At 43.1% G+C, this 18,301-nt stretch overlaps 1 protein-coding gene across 1 annotated transcript in view; it reads right to left on the bottom strand.

Annotated features, from left to right (window-relative positions):
* Positions 1–11,139: 11,139 nt before the first annotated feature.
* The window catches only part of ATP10A (ATPase phospholipid transporting 10A (putative)), an 89,964-nt gene continuing 82,802 nt past the window's right edge, over positions 11,140–18,301 (bottom strand). Inside the window, exons 17-21 of the mRNA XM_030476465.1 lie at positions 16,000–16,200; positions 13,838–13,918; positions 13,643–13,747; positions 13,121–13,308; positions 11,140–12,448 (exon numbers count right to left, since the gene is read on the bottom strand). Coding sequence (XP_030332325.1) covers positions 11,743–12,448; positions 13,121–13,308; positions 13,643–13,747; positions 13,838–13,918; positions 16,000–16,200 — 1,281 coding nt within the window. The 3' untranslated portion in view covers positions 11,140–11,742. The remainder of the gene's footprint in view (positions 12,449–13,120; positions 13,309–13,642; positions 13,748–13,837; positions 13,919–15,999; positions 16,201–18,301) is intronic.

Here is an 18,301-nt window from a genome sequence, read left to right as displayed (position 1 = left end):
TAAAAGAAGGTAGATTCAGACTAGATACAGGGGAGAAATCTTTTACAGTGAGGGTGGTGAAACACTAGAACAGGCTGTCCAGAGCAGTGGTAGATGCCCCATCCCTGGAAACATTCAAGGTCAGGCCAGGCAGGGCTCTGAGCAACCTGATTTAGTTGAAGATGTGCCTGCTCACTGCAGGGGGTTGGACTAGATGACCTTGAAAGTCCCTTCCATCCCAAACCATCCTGTGATTCTATTATTCTATGATTGCGGAAAAGAAATACATTAAAGCCCTGTTGGTGGAAGTGTTTTTCCAGGGCGAAACTGGGAAGGTGTGGGGATGAAGGAAAGTGAAGAGGGAAAAAGTTGTATGGAATTTCTGGACAATTATTATATGGAAAATTTCCCACACCATCACTGGTCTCCTTAGCAGCAGGCTCTTTGCCAAGGCGTGACCCAAGCCTCCAGGGTAGGACTAATCTGGGTGAGACAGAGGTCCAGGCCCTTGGATGTTGCTGGCCACCATAGAACCCTCCCTTGGGTGCAAAGCAAATATCCTCCCAAGCTTCCTAACGAAAGCTCTGCTTTTGCACTGCACAACCTGGTGCACACCCTGACCTTCCAGGCTTCCAAAAGCCCTGATCTCAGGCTGCTACTCGCCTGGAAAAAAATACAGTGTAGTGCTTGCGTGGTGTAGATGCTTTTTGATGCACTTCAGGAGAAAGGGAGGAAAGAGACTTCTCAGTCTGGATGTGGGAGTCCCACCCCCCTCACCCCGTAGCTGCTCAGGCAGGCAGGCATAGATCCTGCCCTTTGCCTAGCAAGGAGATATTTTGGTGAGGTTTCTCCAAGGCTGTCCAGTTCCTCAGCTCTTATGGCCCGCGATGGCTTTGCAGGGGGCAAAGACAGGAGACTTTGCCTCCCTCCCACAACCCCGGAGCCACCACCAGCGCCCTGTGGGACAGGAGCACTTCTCAGCCCATCCCAGCACCTCATCCTCGCAGGTGAGGCAAGGGGAATTCCTGGCTGCACTGTGTCACCAGCATACTATAAAAAACAAAGCAGAAAGCAGTGTTTCCCACAGATTTTCCGGGCCGTGTGACGTAGTTGTGACCAAAACACCTGAGGCAGCGTTTTCAGAGCTTTGAGTTAGAGTGTAGGCTAATTAAAAAATTCTTCTTGGCACAAAGGACACTCCTCTGGCGGTGACTGAAGGAAATAGGACAAACCCAGACATCAGGAGCAACACTGCTTCAGCTTGAGCTGCTTAAATCCCTTATTGGTTGTCACTGGAATGATCGTCCTGCCACAAGTGACTATATGCTGAAAATCACAGATCACAGAATCATTGGGGTTGGAAGGGACCTCTGGAGATCATCTGGTCCAACCCTCTGCCAAGGCAGGGCCACCTAGAGCAGGTTACACAGGAATGTACCTCTTTAATGAACTCGGCATCAGGCGATGCCTTCATTGGCCTTCCTCATGCTGCCAGGGCGTCCCCAAATAGTGATGGTGCCCTGGAGGATGTGAGCTGCATAACAGTAACAGCAGCCCTGGGGAGGGAGTGCAAACAAGATTCCAGATTTCAGTAAGTACTTCCCTGGAGATCCAGAGGGACAGAAATTTCCCTGTGGAGCAACACTTGGACTACAACTTCCTACTGTGAGAGGAGAGAGTAAGACAGGGCCCTAATTTTTTGGGAGCATGAGGAAGGACCCACTCCTCAGTGAGAGGTTTTCCTTCGATAAATGGGTCTGAAAGCAGACCCAAAACAAAAAAAAAAAAAGAGAAAAAGAAGGGAGAGGCCAGGCTTAAAATCAATAATCAGTGTAGGATGCCCTGCAGTTATGCACATCTGTGTTTTGGGTTCTTGATCTGCATTCCAGGATTTTTATGGCCGGTAACTTCAGAAGTACCTCAGATAGAAAAGAATAATAAGTAAAGAAACGCAAAGAAATCATCTAGCACCTTCCTAAATCAATACTGCTGACAGCAGTCAATTTATGGGAAAGTACTGGATGTTATTGTTGTTGATATTTTTTTGGGAAATAAATGCTTTAAAAACTTGATGATCTTTTAGTGAGTAGATGAATAAATGTGTGGTGGGTTGACCCTGGCTGGATACTCTGGCCCACCAAAGCCACTCTGTCACTCTCCTCCTCAGCTAGACAGGGGAGAGAAAATATAATGGGAAGCTCATGGGTCGAGGTAAGGATAAGACTGTGGAGAGAACATTTACTGTCACAGGCAGAGCCTGCTGGGTTTCATTTCATGGTTTGAATGGGAGTTGTCACTTGGTTTTCCTCTCGTGACACTGGCTGAAACAAACAGGGAGTCTCCATCCTGGTTGTCTGATAGATGATCAATTTAGTCTATAATTCTCACGTGAGCCTTGAGGAAATTTGCTCCGGCCTGCGAATACAAGATACAGCCATGCTTGGTGCCAAAATGAGATGTAAAGTTGCTCTGCCCTTTTGAGTAAGGTGTGAAATAGGCCTTGGACATTATCACATTCATCTCAGAGGTCTGCCTGCACATCACTTGGGTTTTCCTACGAGGGAATAAACCTGATATCTGCCCATTGAGCTCTCAAACACAGGCATACCAAGCTCCCCTGCATGTACACCGGACTTTTATATGTGCATCAGCATCTGCACAGGGAAGCTGTCAGCTGCTTCTGCACTAGTGACCTCCTGTCCCTGACAGCAGCCCAGCAAGCCCATGGCAGCACCTGCAGTACAAGCACATCTTGTGCCCTGCAAGATCTTGCTATATCCTGTGGCATCCCACAGCATCCTGTCGCATCCTGCTGCATCCTTCTGCATCCAGCTGCCCGGTCACTGAAGTAGACTTCATTTACTCTTTCCAGCTGTGCTGGTGCATGGGCAAGGATGCTGCCTTTCCAATCAGCCTTCCCTGGCTCCTATATGTAACTGATGTGGTTTATCCAGTTTATGACCTTTGAATATATGTCACTGAGGTAAGTTAGGGCAGGGAGATGGCTCATTCCCCAGGCGGTGTATAAACATGTCTCCACTTTGGATGCAAAGGGCTAGAGAGAGGGATGCTGAACGCCAAAGTTTATGGAGCCACATGTGTTATCAGGGAGATGAAAAGAAAGAAAACACCTCACTAAACCTAAGCAGCATTGTGGCGTCTTTTCATTTTTTTAATGCTAGAAACAACATCGATTCCCTCCACTATTACTCTTTCTCTGCTGGCTTGTGTGTTGTTTCTTTATTGGGTCTAAAGCCCAGCTGCTTACCCTCCACTGCCTGTGAAAAGCTCTAGAAAAGACCAGCCCTGCACAGGAAACTGTTAATCAGGAGAGGGAGGGAGCAGACAAGTTCGCCTTTGTGTGATGGTTTGTTTTGGAGGTTTGTCACAGCCTGACACACAGGAGCACCTGCTGAGCGCAGGCACCACCCAGCCCTGAGGGGACCCTGGGGACCCTCATACCTTCAAGCTGGGGACAGCTTTCCCAGAAACCCACCCCCTTGAAAATGAAGGGGGGAAAGGTAGTAATTGGGTACAGGTTTAGTGAGAAATGAGTGTGCTTTTCTGGGAGGTGTGAGAAAGAGTTTTCAATACAGGAGGGGCGTTTTTCCAGATTAATGGTGGTTTAAAAATACCCTGACCTTTTAAAATGTCTTCATAAACCTGTCTCAGATGGGTTCCTTAAGGATAGGCCTCACATAAATCTGAAGCAAATATAATTGAAAATATTCCAGACTTTAGTTCACACTTTCTTCTTTACTGTGAGGAGTAAAATGCAGTTTTCCTACTTGGAGACCCTTGAATCTGAGCCTTTGTCTCAAGGCACCTTGTTACAGGTTTAAAATCTCCACGTTGCTTTCAAATAAGTGATACAGTTTTTCTTCTAAATAACATGTTTTTTTCTCCCCCTGTGCAGAAGCACTTTCTGTTTGTAGGGAACAAGTGGCTGAAAATGAAGGCCGGTGCCAGCAATAGAAGGACACGAGGGTTTTTTTTTTGACTTCAAGCAGTTGATTTGACGAAAAGAAGTCCACACTATGCTAATATAGCCACTTACATTTCTCCTTGCTTTTTTTCCTGCTCCCAACAAACAACAGAAAATGTAAATTGCTCCTCTCTTCAGACAACACTAAATTACCTGTAAGAAGTGCTCGAGAGCCTATTATTTAAACCTGAAAAAGCGTGCATGCTTCCTTCTGCTCGCTTTGAACAATAGAAGTTTTCTCCTCTTCAAAACCCAGCCAATGGGCTCCGATGGCTCCCAAGAGCAGAGCTGCCCCTGGACTTGCTTGACCAGTGGCTGTGGCTTCTGGGCTGTGCTGAAGGTGCCAACTGCAGACCTGTCCTTGAGGATGGATGAGGACGATGAGCTGAACATCTGTTCCTGGCACGGGAGAAACCCCCCACTCAGAAAGCAGCGATGAATGAGACAAGGGTGAGGGGATGGAAAACACTGGTTGTGCACCTATGCCTTTAATGTTCTTTATGTGGTAAAGCACCTCCTGGTGCACACAGCCTTAGGACGACTTGTGCCCCAGGGCTGTGCCTTGTCAGCCGCCCTCCTGGCTACAAAAATGCGACAGTTCCTATTTTATTTTTATAAAGGACTAAAATTGGCTAGAGCAAGATGCCGGTGGATGGTTATGTCAGACTGAGAGGAGAATAGGGAGCTGCAGGGCAGAGAAGGGTCCATGGGTATGGCAATGTATTTCCTCGGCTTGCACTGCCGCCCCTGGGTGGGCTGGAGGGGGATGTGCAGGGGCTGGAGGTGCCCCGTGCAATGGGGAAGGTGCAGATTTTCCAGAGGCTGAAGAGGGCTGGGACACCCCCTGCCATCACCCTTCTTTTGTGGGAGCCGGTGAGGGCAGATGTGTTCACTGAAACCTCGTGGTATTTGATGTGTCCCTAAAGCCTCATGGCTGGAGACACCGCTTGACTTCAGCCCTGGGTGAGTAGGAGCCATCTGGCAAGGGGGTGGTTGCTGGTGGGCTACAACTGGAGCCAACTGAGTGCAATAAAAGCACACCGGGTATTGCTCTAGAAAAGCTGTCTTCTCTCTTTAGCAGCAAATAAGAGCCTGACTTCCTTGCCTTAGGCTGCAGCTTAAAGCAACACTTGATGGGCAGGAAAAGCTGCTGCCTGGGTTTAATGGTTGCACACGCCACCAGGACATTGGATATAGATGAATTAATTCACTTTTAACCTGCAAAATTCAGACATCTGCAGGTGAACTGTAGCTCTTGTTCCCTTTGTTCATCTCAATCTTTTCCATAGGCACCCAAGGGAGAGGAGCCTTTGCCTGCAATGCCTCCCACAGTGTCATTGTTTGCCTTCAGTTTCCAGATGACACCAACCCAAACTTTCTATTTCCATCATCTTCTGTGGAGCTGCAGATTGAATCTCCTTCAGCTATAATGTTTTTATTGAATTCTTGGGGGCTTAGCAAAACAAACCAGAGACAAAGTTAATTGTGTCTGGAAAATGACAGGGATCTTACAAACTGCAAACACCCAGCCCACTTGGGATAAAATTGGTTCCTGCAGCTCTAACAGTACACACGGCTGATTGAAAGAGATTGTCATAAATTTGGGTTTTTAGTAAATATAACCCCCACATTTTCTCCTGCAATTTGATTTAAAAAAAAAAAAGAAAAAAAAGAAAGAGCTTTTTATGTTCAGGTTTTTACAATTAAAGGCTCAATGTCGCCCTTTTTGGTCCCAAGTTTTGGAGCATTTGCACATAAAGAATAGGACTGTTGCTGAGGCCCCTTCAGTGGGCAGTTGAGGATACAAAGGACATATCCACCAAGATGCTACTTAAACCAGAGGCATTTCGCCTGTTTTCATTAACAGAAGGGCCCTGAAGGCCACACTCATCTTGTTTCCAGATGTTTCCAGACATTTCCAGATGAGTGCATACAAATGGTGAATAGCATCTCTGGCATGGTTTGGATTTCTGAAGGTCCAAGTGGTTCTTTGTGGCCTCCACGTTCTGGGGAAGAAAGTGGGGAAGGGCGGAAAGCAAAGCAATCCTGGCGACAGGGACAGTTTAGTGCCTTCATGCGCATAAAATAGGAATAAACTGGAGACTTTAAAACCTACAGCTTTTGGAAAACACAAAGAACAAGCACAAGCAATATATCACTGGGAAGTTTGGGCCATGAACTACAACATTAGCTACAGCTACAGCTGTAATGTAATGTAATGTAATGTAATGTAATGTAATGTAACTACTAACATTTAGCTACAGCTAAAACCTGAAGTGTCAGGTTTTAGCACACAAAGGGCTGTGGGGCCAGAGTGAGGCCCCTTGCTCCAGCTCTGAGTCAACAATTCCTCTGGAAACTGCACCCTGCCCCAGCTTGGGGCAAGTGTCCAGGTAATAAAGAGGAGTTAAAGTCCTGGGACATCTCCCTGCAGAGGAACCAGGCACTCCACCCGGTTTGAGCAGCTTCTATTCACCTCGTGCCAGCTCTTCATTGACACCTTTTCCAGTCTCTCAAAATGTTTTTTCAAGCATTTTGTGTTCAATAAGAGACTCTTTCCATGCATGCACTATGCACACTGCAGCAGCACCAATGACCATGATAAACATTGAAGTCTTCAAGCCAGTTTTAACAAGGTTTTTGTTCAGTTATACCTCTCATGAGGCTACCTCATGCAGGCGGGCCTTATGCAAGACAAGCTGATGGACCAGGACTTTGAGAGCCCACCCAGCTAAAGTCCTTCCAGCAGCAAAGCCGGCTGCAGGACCTGGCTGTCTTTGCCTGCCCTGGCTAGGATATGCTAAACCTCCTTTTGGAAGGATTTACATAGTGCTGCACTTCACGTATCAAGGAAGATGTTATTGCACAGAGCAAACAGTCATGCTTAAAACCACATGGAAGCTGCTGCTCAAAATAGAGATGATTCCTCATGTAGCTATATAGAAAAACCTTCATTAAAAGTTAGTCCTTTGTTTTAACTGCTCTTTTCCCGTGAAAATAAAACATGGTCCTCATGGCACAGTTATCATTTTCAACAGTGGCCTCTAGTTCTAGATTTTGAGATTTGGGAGTGGCCAGCCCCCCAAGAAACCCCAGGAAAATTTGAAGCACATAAAGCATCAGAGATGCCTCTGGATGTGTGATGCTCTAGAGGGTTTCACAGCCCAGACAGCTGGAAAACACTCATCTCCGTCTGGGTGTCCAGAACTAAACACATTTGTAAATCTTTCCCTATTATGAACCTTTCAAGTCAGGGCAAAAGTATTTTGCTGGGTTTTTTTTAAACTGAAGATACATAAGCTGTGCCCTAGGCAGTACTGGGTGCAAATAAATGACAAGTCAAGGCTCAAGGCAAGGTAGTTGAGAAAGTCGTATAATGGAAGCAAGAGCAGTCTCTGGTTGAATAATTTGACATGGACTGATTAAATTTTACTAGCTAAAGGATGAGCTCTCCCCATCAAAGAAGCACTTAAATCAATATAAGGTGCCACTGGATTTGGCCACAGTCAGAACTGGCATAGAATCATAGAGTGTTTCGGGTTGAAAGGGACCTTAAAGACCATCCAGTTCCAACCCCCCTGCCATGGGCAGGGACACCTTTCACTAGACCAGGTTGCTCAAAGCTTCGTCCAACCTGACCTTGAAACTGTATCAGCTTTCCAGTTTATGAAAAGCATAGATTATTTAAAGGCTATCAGGCAGTAGGGCCATGGTTCCACTGCCAATGCAGGAGGGTGGCAAACAGTCTGGGTGCACAAATGTCTGGGTGCACAGAGCAGTGATGTATGGCTGGAAAATCTTGGAATAAAATAGCAGAGTGTTTTTCTGTTCCTTTGACAGTTATATGCCCAGTTCCAGTGCACTGGAATATGTAGGAGACATAATTTCTGAGAAGAGAGTGCTAACCTGATAGAAGAGTTCTGGCTGTTTCTCAAAGACTTTATACATCCCAGAGAAATGTATAAAATGGATAAATCACTGAGAAGTTATTTAACGTAAATAAGAGTAAGAAATACCGAACGCTGTGATGCTTAATTCACAACTCTCTTCTCAGTCATTAATTTCAGCCGGACTACTCCAGCCAGCAACATGGAGCGACGCTTGCAGAGTGCAGAGCAAATACTTTAAACAGCGTACAGGGGGCTGCTGTTGGTAACAGACCAAACCTGAGTATTGTTTTAATTGCCTCGTGGAATCTGTTAATAAACGCTTGCTTTTTGAGGATTGGCCTCATGAACTCAAAGCTTTGTTTTGTCTGGTATGACAACTGCTCAACTGCACCGACAGGAATAACTGTAAAGGTTTATTTCTATTTTATGAAAATCAATGTATACAGCTTCAAAAAGCCATTAGTATTTGTTTAGTTAAAATGTTTCAAATATTAATAGCAGCCTCAAAATGTTGCCAAGCCCTAAAGCCCAGCAAGAAACTTGCTTTGATGTGTTTTTCTTCTGGCAGCTGAAGACAGAACTGATTTGAAATGAACAGAATTAGTTTGCTTAATACTTTCTTTCCAAATGTGAAATATTTTAGGTTTTTTTTCCTCCAAACTGTGGTTTAAATTACATTTTATTTATATTATTTTACAATGTATCTCCCAAAAGAAAATGGAGACACCTTGCTTGCTGACATGCTGCTGTGCCCCCAGGTATCTCACTGTCTAGTTTTGGCACATGGAAGCTTCAGTGTGGCACAGCTTCCCATGTATCTGTAAAGACACAAGCAATCCTGCTGAGGCCACTGCTCCATTAAGGTCAGCAGGATTATTTGGTTTATTTGAGATTAAACTCATGCATGTTTGCAGGATCGCTGTCGTAATAGAGATACTTTATCTTGTAGTACAGAGGGAGCATTTACACTTTAATATATCTCGAAGTATTTTTGTTTTTGCAACAAAACACAGCAGTTATTGAGGGCTGACTCCCAGCTGGGTAAGTCAGCAGACACTGCAGACACTGGAGGGGCTATGATGTTTATAGCAGCTGAGGATCTAGAGCTATAGTTTCCCTAAATACATAACATAGATGTACTACTCTTACACTCACAGTGGCAACTTAATACAACTCTCTGGCAGTGTATAAGCACCTCTCAGTCTCAGAGGAACCCTTTTATCCCTTACCTACACAAACAGTCTTTGGAACACTGACAGCACAACCACCTGAATCTTGTATCACAAAGGCATGGCTAGTGAGGAATTGAGGTTCTTTTTGACGAGACTGTACAGCTCTGAGCTGAAGCTCAGTGATGTTCTAGCCCTTTTTGCTGCCAGCACCAGGCAAGACCCATGAAGGCCTGTGGGACACCAAATGTGCTGTGGAAAGATGAGGAGGACTTGACACTGAGAGATCCTCACCTGCCTGCTGGGGCTGCTGCAGCAACAGAGAGGGCAGTCACGTGTGATACACATGGCAAGCTCCTGCTGCGACCCCACGACACAGGCTGAATTTAATGTCTCACAAACCTATGAACTCTGCCTACCTGGTATCTGACACTGTGTCCTTCTGTGAGATCCTGTTCTACAAGCAGAGGAACGTCTCTAACCAGATGGCAACATTTACACGTTTCAAAGTGTCACTCGATTTCCCCCTTGACATTAAAAGACAGTGGAGTTCCACACAGGTGGGTTATTTACAGTGGCAATCTCTGCACAGTTTGCTTTAAATACAGCCAGCTAATCTTGCAAAAATCACCTGCAAAGTCATCCCAGCAGAGCTACTACCGAGAGTGAGAAGCCTGGTAGAGCGAGCAGAGATGTCTAACCTCAGAGCTGTCCAACCCAGCCAGAGACACTTGCAAAGATGCTGAGCTGAGTGCTGCAGGCTGTCTTTCCAGCAAGTGGAGAGAAACAGGTTCTCTGAGGGCTTGGGGCTCTGCCCTGCTTTAGAGTGTGTGGCAGGACACACACCCCAGCAGCTCCCAGCTCATATTGGCACGGACACAGCAGATGCCCACCTACCTTCATGGAAACCGAGTGCTCATTATTAGCGCCTCATTTCTGTCTTAAATATAAAGCAGAGAAATGTCAAGATGTTTTCAGCCAGTAACAAATGAGTCAACAGGTGTGCTTTCCTCCATTAAAATATACACACATAAACCCTTCCTATCCTTTAACTAGAGGCTAAAGGAAGAAGCTGTGCTTCAGGTACATTTTTTTTAAATCAATCACACACTTAAAACTGTTCACTGGAGACTGGAAGAATAAGTCCCTTAGGGTCTTTGCCCTGTCCCTAGCCAATTCTAATCCCACAATGCAGTTTAGCTACATGTGGATGTGTCATGTTTCATGAGTGTAAATACAGGCTGACAGCTCTTATTTAGATTGCTTTCATCTCTTCCCTTCATTGGCATTTTACAGTTTCACATTATCAATTCTGCCTCTGGGAGGGAGGCCAGTGTATAAATCTTTGGGAAAAAAGATCCTGAGAGGATTAGCAAGTGGGCTGGCATTGTGGCTTAATGGGCTGAAGCAATCCATGTGGGAGCAGGTTGCACAAACAAGTTCTGACCTTACAGGACTGATGGCAAGAAAAAGGTCATCTGAAAACCTGCAATGAGGAAATGAGTAAGGAAGTGCAGCAGCTAATTCACGCATGGTCATAGTGACGAGGTAGGAAAGAACTAAGCAGCTTTCCAAGGCTAAATCCCCCTGAGATCCATCAGGCTTGCACAGTGCAGCTGCACACCCATGTAGCAGCGGCAGTTTGTGATTTACAACCACATGAAGTTGGCTCAGGCATAACCTCAGACAGCAATGCAGCTCCCTACGTTTGGGACTGGAGCTAGGCTGTCTTAGACCAGGCTCAAGTACCTCTGCATAGCACTGCACCCTCACAGCTGGTCAAGCCCCTTCCTGATCATCAAGGACTTGATTTAACCTGGCTGAAACAGCAGCGAATGTGCCTACAAAACTCTACCCTGCCTGTCCTCTGTACACCACTAGTAAGGATTGACTTCAGCAAAACCAGCCTACTTGTGGTAGTGCTCCAGCACAGAAGATCACAGACCCTCCCTGCTCACACTCTACAGTGGACACAATGCACCAGCTCTTTGCCACCAAATCGTTCCTCACAAACAAGCAGCAGCTTTTCTTCAGATGTTAATGCCATGACTGGCCAAATACTAGCTACTCTGAAGTGAAGGGTTGAATTTCTATTAATGCCAGACTGGGAATTCACTTTGCAATATGGATGGTCATTTATTTATTGTTTTATCATGACGCATAAAATGCTATGGCTGCAACATCAAGATACGGTGTCACTTACAAAATACCAGTATTATTAATGTGGTGGTAAGATATTGTTAACAGAGACATGTATAAAGATTTGATAGTCTTGCCTAATAGTTTGATCCAGTGACAAAACACCTTGCCAAGCAGATGATGGATGGAATACAGTGCCTATTTATTATCATGTTTTTTCCTCCTTGACTACTGAATGGCCTATAATGATATCAGTAATTACTGCTGAATCTAATCCTTTTGTATATGGTAGATAGGTCCTTTGCTTTTACAGTATGTGTCAGAATAAAAGAGAAGCATTTGAAAAATAAAGAGACAGCATTTCCTTACAAAATGAGATGAAAAAAATAAAACAATATAAATGGAACTTTCAAGTGTTTCTTTTTATATTTAAAGCTCTTATTTCAATATACTGCATTTAAACATTCTTAAATAATCATTCTGTACCTTTGATTTTCTGTTTCATCTTTGGAAACAAATAGAGTAATCTCACTATAAGTGTGTGCAAATAGAAAATATATAAATATATTTAAGGCCCATGTCATAAAAAGGTGGTCTCAGAATTGTCACTTTTACAATGATCAGATGGGGACCCTTTCGTTTTGTCCTGCAAGTTATCTGAGCTCTGTTCTTTTAAGCCTTTGAAGTCCACATGCAAAGAAGAGCCAAGCACACACATACTGTCCTGTGTTTCATTTTGTAAACTGCTCGATGACACCTGTAAAACAGTCCCAATGCGACTGAACAGCGGAGTTGGTGTGATCCACTTCAACAAACTGAAGTCTGCTTGGTCGACTGCTGAGTTCCATGGGAATGTTGCTCCCACAGGCAATGACTCCACCTCTGAAGTGCTGTGTCTAACTTCATGAAATCCCACGGACCTTTCTGGATTACCCGCTGATGAGGGGAATTTGTTTTCCCTATACAACACAGAACCCTGGGGAGAGGCAGCCACAGTCTGATCTGTTATATGTTCTGCCTTTGGGTACTCCTGGAAGAGTGACTCACTTATTTGAAGAGATGCTGGCAAAGGTGTGCTTTGGTTGTAAGCCTTATAACAATCACTAGTGTTTGAGCCACGGCTTGGTGAGAAGCCGACTGCGAAGGGCTGTGTCTGACATATTGTTTCATTTACATTCAACTTGGTCAGAAGCTGGGTGCGAATCTCTGGGGACAGTTTACTCAACTGTCGTCCAAGCTGAAGCTGGGTTGGGAAGAGTGTTCCCTGAAGGGTTCTGTACAGAAATCTGCAAGAGGAGAATATGCATGTGAAAAGAACTGAGAGAAGGAAGTACCTAGGCGAAAATATCCAAGACAAAAGCACAACACAGAAAAATAAGGGAGTTTTTAATGTGCCTTTCTTATGTTTTACACAAGAAAGCTTGCAGATGAAAAGCTCTGAATGCTGTGCTAATATTTTGATTAATAACAAGCAGCATAATAAATCTGCACATTTAGCCAGTGATCCACCTTGTGATTATACAGTCTTTCATCTTTCCTGATGAGGAATCAATGGGGATCAGTCTGCAGAGCACGCCTCCTACATCCAATACAACTAAGTCCACAACACGCTATCAGAATTTCTGTAACGTGCATGTTATGGGAGAATGGGGTGAATCCAGAAGCATCACAGGATAGGAGGATAGAGGATAGTAAATCTCTGCATGGCCAGGAAGTTCGACCAACAGTCTACAATTATCCACCACTCCTGCGGTCTATGGGCAGGAGCTGTGGTCCCTTCCTGTGGTCAGACAGGTTAGACAACCTGACTTCATATAATCAGCCGCTGAAAAAACAATTGACTTGGCTGGTAAGGAGAAAGAAAGAGGGGGACTGGAAAAAGGAATGTTTCTTGCCCTCCTCATCGTACATATAAAGTACTTTCATATATGAAAAAGACATGAAAGAAGATACAATACCTGGGCAGTAATGCAATGACTGGTGATATAATACAAGTGAAATAGAACATAGGGTCTCCCATCAGCCTTTCCATAGTCCAGTAGGGATTGGATGGAGGATGGCATACTGGGCAGGAAGCATTGTAAACCAGAGCCACAAAGAAAAATAGAAGGATACTGAAGATGCAAGATGACCAGTGCAGAAAAGTCTAGAACAAAAAAACAACAGATGAATAATCATTCTTTATACTCTGAGAAATTTGCTCTGATTCTGAATTTGAACTTCTTAATGTCTGGAGCAAAATCCATGAACAGCAAAGAATTTAGAGCCTTTTATTTTCAAAAAATCTAATTATAGATACAATGCTACAAAGCTGTTTGCACATCACAGTTTAAAACCTTTTTCATGTTTCCTTAAAATGCTTGCTAAAAATAGAATGTGCTGAGGGAACAAAATTACCATCTTCCGGTTTTGAAGAACAGCACTAAGAAACAAATGACATATATGCCGGTGATTTTCTATGTAGGCTGTGGGTACCTTACCCAAGTTTTGGTTTCAATAGCCAAATGCAATATGATGGTGAAAAGAGCTATTGTAGTGATGGGAGTTCCCCAGGAGAAGATATCCACCTCCGAATCATAGTAAGTCTGTAAAGAAGGAGACAGAATATAGCCCAAGTTATGTTGCCAGTTCTCCTCAAAATGCTCAAAACAGAATGGCTTAAACCGAACACTTACAAAATAGGGGATGAAGAAGCAAACCAGGCTTTGATACATAGCATCAATCATGTTCATCCAAAACATGTGTGGTTGGTACTCCTGTGGCATAAAAAAAGTACAAGAAAATCAGAGCCTAACGAAAATGCTGGTTGCTGGGATAGGTATTTGAAAGGGATATTCCAATGGGCACTTCTAAGGGCTCGTTCAAACTTTGCCAATCAGTTAGATACCCTTGTGGATGAACTATGAAGAGCCTACCTGCAAAGCACTTTATTTTTTCTCTGGCAGAAGGTGTAAATTGAATCTGACCCTCAGGCCAGCAAACATTTATGAAGGTGCCCAACTTTATGCACTACAGTTAAGACTGCTGATTTCAGGAGGAGCTCTGTGAGGTGTACGCACAGGAGTAAATGGGTTTTACATCACGTATGTAAAAGCACAGGGTATTTATTCTCAAGAGAGAGAAAACAGAAAATGCACACATACTTAGAAAAGAATATCCACAACAACGATCTTTAGCAGTAATTAATGCAGCAACGTATGCTATGTTATAAATACATATATAAAACATACATATATATGTGTGTGTGCACAAAATTGCTTGCTAAGGAAAAATATTAAACTAACATTTTAATTTAAAGAAATGTACAATTACAGGGGTATGGCTGCTCATATAAAAGACCTAGATATAAGGAAAACTAGTAAATAGCAAAATATTTATTTAATTTTGGGATATAGGCTACATCTTCAATCACTGGGTTCATCAGGGCTCCTTTTCTCTATGGAAAATATCACTGCAGCCTAAAAATAGGAATTGAAAGATGCTTAGAAAGAATTATGATGTTCTTTAGCCTACTGAAATATCATGTGGTTAAGCCTTGGAACAGGTTGTTCAGAAGGACATTGGAATCTCCATTGTTGGAGACATTCAAAACCTCATCTAGCTTTGAAGCTGCTTTGGCCAGGGGTCTAGATCAGATGGCCTCCAGAGCTACCTAAATTACTCTATAATTCTATAGGCTGGAATCAGTGATATCTTTTTGAAAGGCATCCTGCCTAAAGCAGGATTTTCAGACAGTTTTTAAAATGCCTTTTTAGGTAGCTATTTAGGGAATATGCTTACTGGATTTCAAACAAACTTGGGTCCCTGGGCTTGTCTATGAGAAATAATTGTAGTGTGAACCCGGGAGACTTCTGTCCTCAGATTGCCAGCTGAAGACAGGCTGACCCAACTTCCCAAAAAGCTTAAGCCGTTACAAGATTTCTATCACCTTAAAAATGTGCAAGAAAGGAAAGTATTACTGTTACAGATCTTTAAAGTGCCATACACTGGAACATAAGAAATGTAGAAAATGGAAAACAACAGCTGGGTGAAAAAGAGATAATTTGGTCTAAAGCACTAAAAATAAGTTACACTAAAATTCTCCTTTCATCTTTCTAGGACAGTGTCCAGCAATGTCACTAGATGTGTGGGGTACCAAACGCAGGTTAGCAGCAAATACAGTTAGAAGCAAAACCCACTCACTGTCTCCTCTCGGAGGGCACAATGTCAGATACTTTTAAGAAAGGCTTTTACCTTGGAAGCAATGTCTCACTACAGATAGTTTTGCCAAGCAGAAAGATTTTCTCACAGTACACTGTAGCTGTAATTACCAGAAATGGTTTGGCTCAAATCCCTCCTGCAATTCCTTCTGTTTTCATTGTACAATTCAAGCAGATGGGAACAAGGTGTTTTCAACAGTCATCTCAGCTGAATCTGTCATCTGCTGGTGACTATCTCCCTCAGAATCTATTGACCTCTGTGCTTACTCCTAAAGCTTTCTGACTTTTTAAAGGGCTGAGGCCTAAAGTTTTGAGTAAGTACTCTGAGGTTATTCTGTGAAAGTCTACCCTAATCTACAAGGTATAATCTGTTTTACTTCTCTGGCTATTTGTGGAAACATCCAGGCTTCTCTCCCGTTATTTCAAAATACAGCTCGGTTTTTTTGTTTGTGTTCTTTTTCTTTTAAATGCACTTCTGGCATTTAGATACTTCAACTCAGATGAGAAATATCACCAAATAATAATAGTGACTTCTCAGGCTGTTGCTATCAGTCATCTACCCTTTGGGAACAGGGTTGGTTTTCAGTTGAAACTAAAGACATTTAGAAAAAAGATTATAAAAAGCAAGAAGTTTTTACCTCCATATTCTGGCCGCTTTTATAAAGCTGAGGCACAGCAATTAATACTTCAGCTGGCACATCCTTATCCAGCACACCAGTAATCAGTTGTGGAAGAGAAGAGAAGAGTAAATTAAAGAAGATGAGATACCACTGATCAACCATTGATGAGCCAGAGAACCCGCAGTAGAACTGGTACCAGAAGAGAAGGGCCACAAACATCTGAAACAGAATAAACAATGCTGTAAATATGCAAGATAAGCAGAATCATCATTCAATTGTGTTCTGAAACCAGCCTGATTCCAATTCCGCAAGGACTAAACACATGAGCAATCCTTCTAAGGATACCTAGTCTTTAGCTCACTGTTCCTGATGCCGGGGTCACTTAGCTAAGCTGCAAACATTTGGCACACCTGCAAGTCTTTGTGCTGCTGGAACCTCAGATCTCAGGTGTCAAGGATGACTTCACACAAAATTAACTTTCAGTTCAAGTGAAACTCAGAGGTGCAATTTAACTAACCATGAAAAGCTCTCCCAACCATCACTGACCTCTAGGTATATGAGTACTGATCTCACAGCACTTACATTACTATTGTAAGAGTAAGCATCTTCGTAACACTATCCTCTGCTGGCTTGAGATGTTTTGGGAGGCTCTGCTGGTCTGCAATAGGTAACCACAGAGCCTTTTTGCAAGATCAACATGAGACTAGCAGCAGCAAGGGAACTGAAACTGTAAGGTCTAGCAAAGTTGTCATAACCATTCTGTCTCTGTGCTCTGAAATTAGGTAAATTAGCAGTGCTGTAAAGATTCCTCTATCTCCTTTACTCTTTTGCTGTATAAAGAAATCAGCTGCATACACAGCTGCAGTGGGATTGTTCACACAGTTGGGTTGGAATCACCCAAAAAAGGACAAACCACACACTTCTACAGTCTCTGCAGCATGGAGAAACCGGAGGTTTTTAGGACTCCGGAGAGGTGCTGATCTCCCCTGGTGAGGGTGGATCTGAGGCAGAGAGAAAGATAGGCATCTTCCTAGGGAAGGAAATAAATTCCCAGGCTTGGTCCTCCTAAAACTGCAATTTTTATTGTTCTTTGTAAAGTGATTAACACTAAGAAGAAGGCAACAAGAAAAACCCTGGCAACTGTCCCTCGAGGTTCTACCCAGTTTTAACTTCCTCTGGCTACAGCAGAGAGTGTTACCAGACCTCACCCTCTTCGGTACAGTTGGCTGAGAGATGGAAATTTTAATTGCAAAATTGAACAGACTTTGAAATTTATTTCCTTTCCACACCCAAAATCCAGCAAAAGTTCCTGAGTCTCTTCTCAAAATAAAATTGCAATAAATATTAGATACTTTTCTCTCACTCCTTTGAAATAAACAAAATCCAGCTAATCCTGGACCTAATAAATTTTCCTTTCTAGAGCCTTGCTAAAATTAACCTGTATTGGGAACAGTTGGGCTCTGACAAAAATGGGTAGTTTGACAAAAATAGTCAGCTGAAAATTTTCCTACCCCTCTTGTATGGGTCTCAGCAGTGTTGTCAAAGAAAGCCGTACAAATAAATGACATTTCAGTAACCAAGCTTAAATCAGATTTTCCTTCACCTCTGAAATTTTATTTTGGATTAAACAAGTGTTTAATTTAATTTCAAATATAACGTTCCTTTTTGCTTCTGTGCATTTCCCTCCTGAAAAAGTCAAACAAATTTACATAAAAACTGAATTAGATTTTAAATAAAAAAGGTTTCCTTTTTTTCCCCAGATGAGACTGTTTTATGAATGTGGCCCCAGACAGAATTTCTCAGTGAATGAAGTATGTATCAAAAGACGTCCAGTGCTGTCTTGCAGAGATAACATATAAAGGGGAAGAAGCAGTGCATTCTTCTGCAGGTAGAATTTTGTTTACATGAAACCCCTTTTCATTAAGCTCAGACATTTCCAGTCATGCTATGTTTTAGTTTATATTTTATGTGTATTTTTTTATCTTCACCAAGCCAAACATCTTCTTGGATAAGTCATCAGTTTCCAAATGGCTTTTGCAGCAATTTGGAGTTTAAACTTTGAGTTAAATAGGTTCTACTGGAGAATGAAATATTTCATAATATAAGCAAATGGGGAAAAAAACCCCAAACATCTGAGGAAACAGAATACTTGCAGAACATTTGCAGTGTAGCTATCTTCACTCTCTGCGAAGAATCATCCAGAATAGTCTCCTTTCAAAAGGATCAGGTGCTCACATCTTTCATTTTTGGAATATTCTTTCCTTAAGGGCAGGCACTATGTCAGACATATTCATGTCTGTATGCTGGATATCCCACTACC

Source organism: Strigops habroptila, chromosome 2, assembly GCF_004027225.2.
Source record: "Strigops habroptila isolate Jane chromosome 2, bStrHab1.2.pri, whole genome shotgun sequence".
In the NCBI taxonomy this organism is placed as follows: domain Eukaryota; kingdom Metazoa; phylum Chordata; class Aves; order Psittaciformes; family Psittacidae; genus Strigops; species Strigops habroptila.
This window is presented reverse-complemented; position numbering and strand designations above follow the sequence as displayed.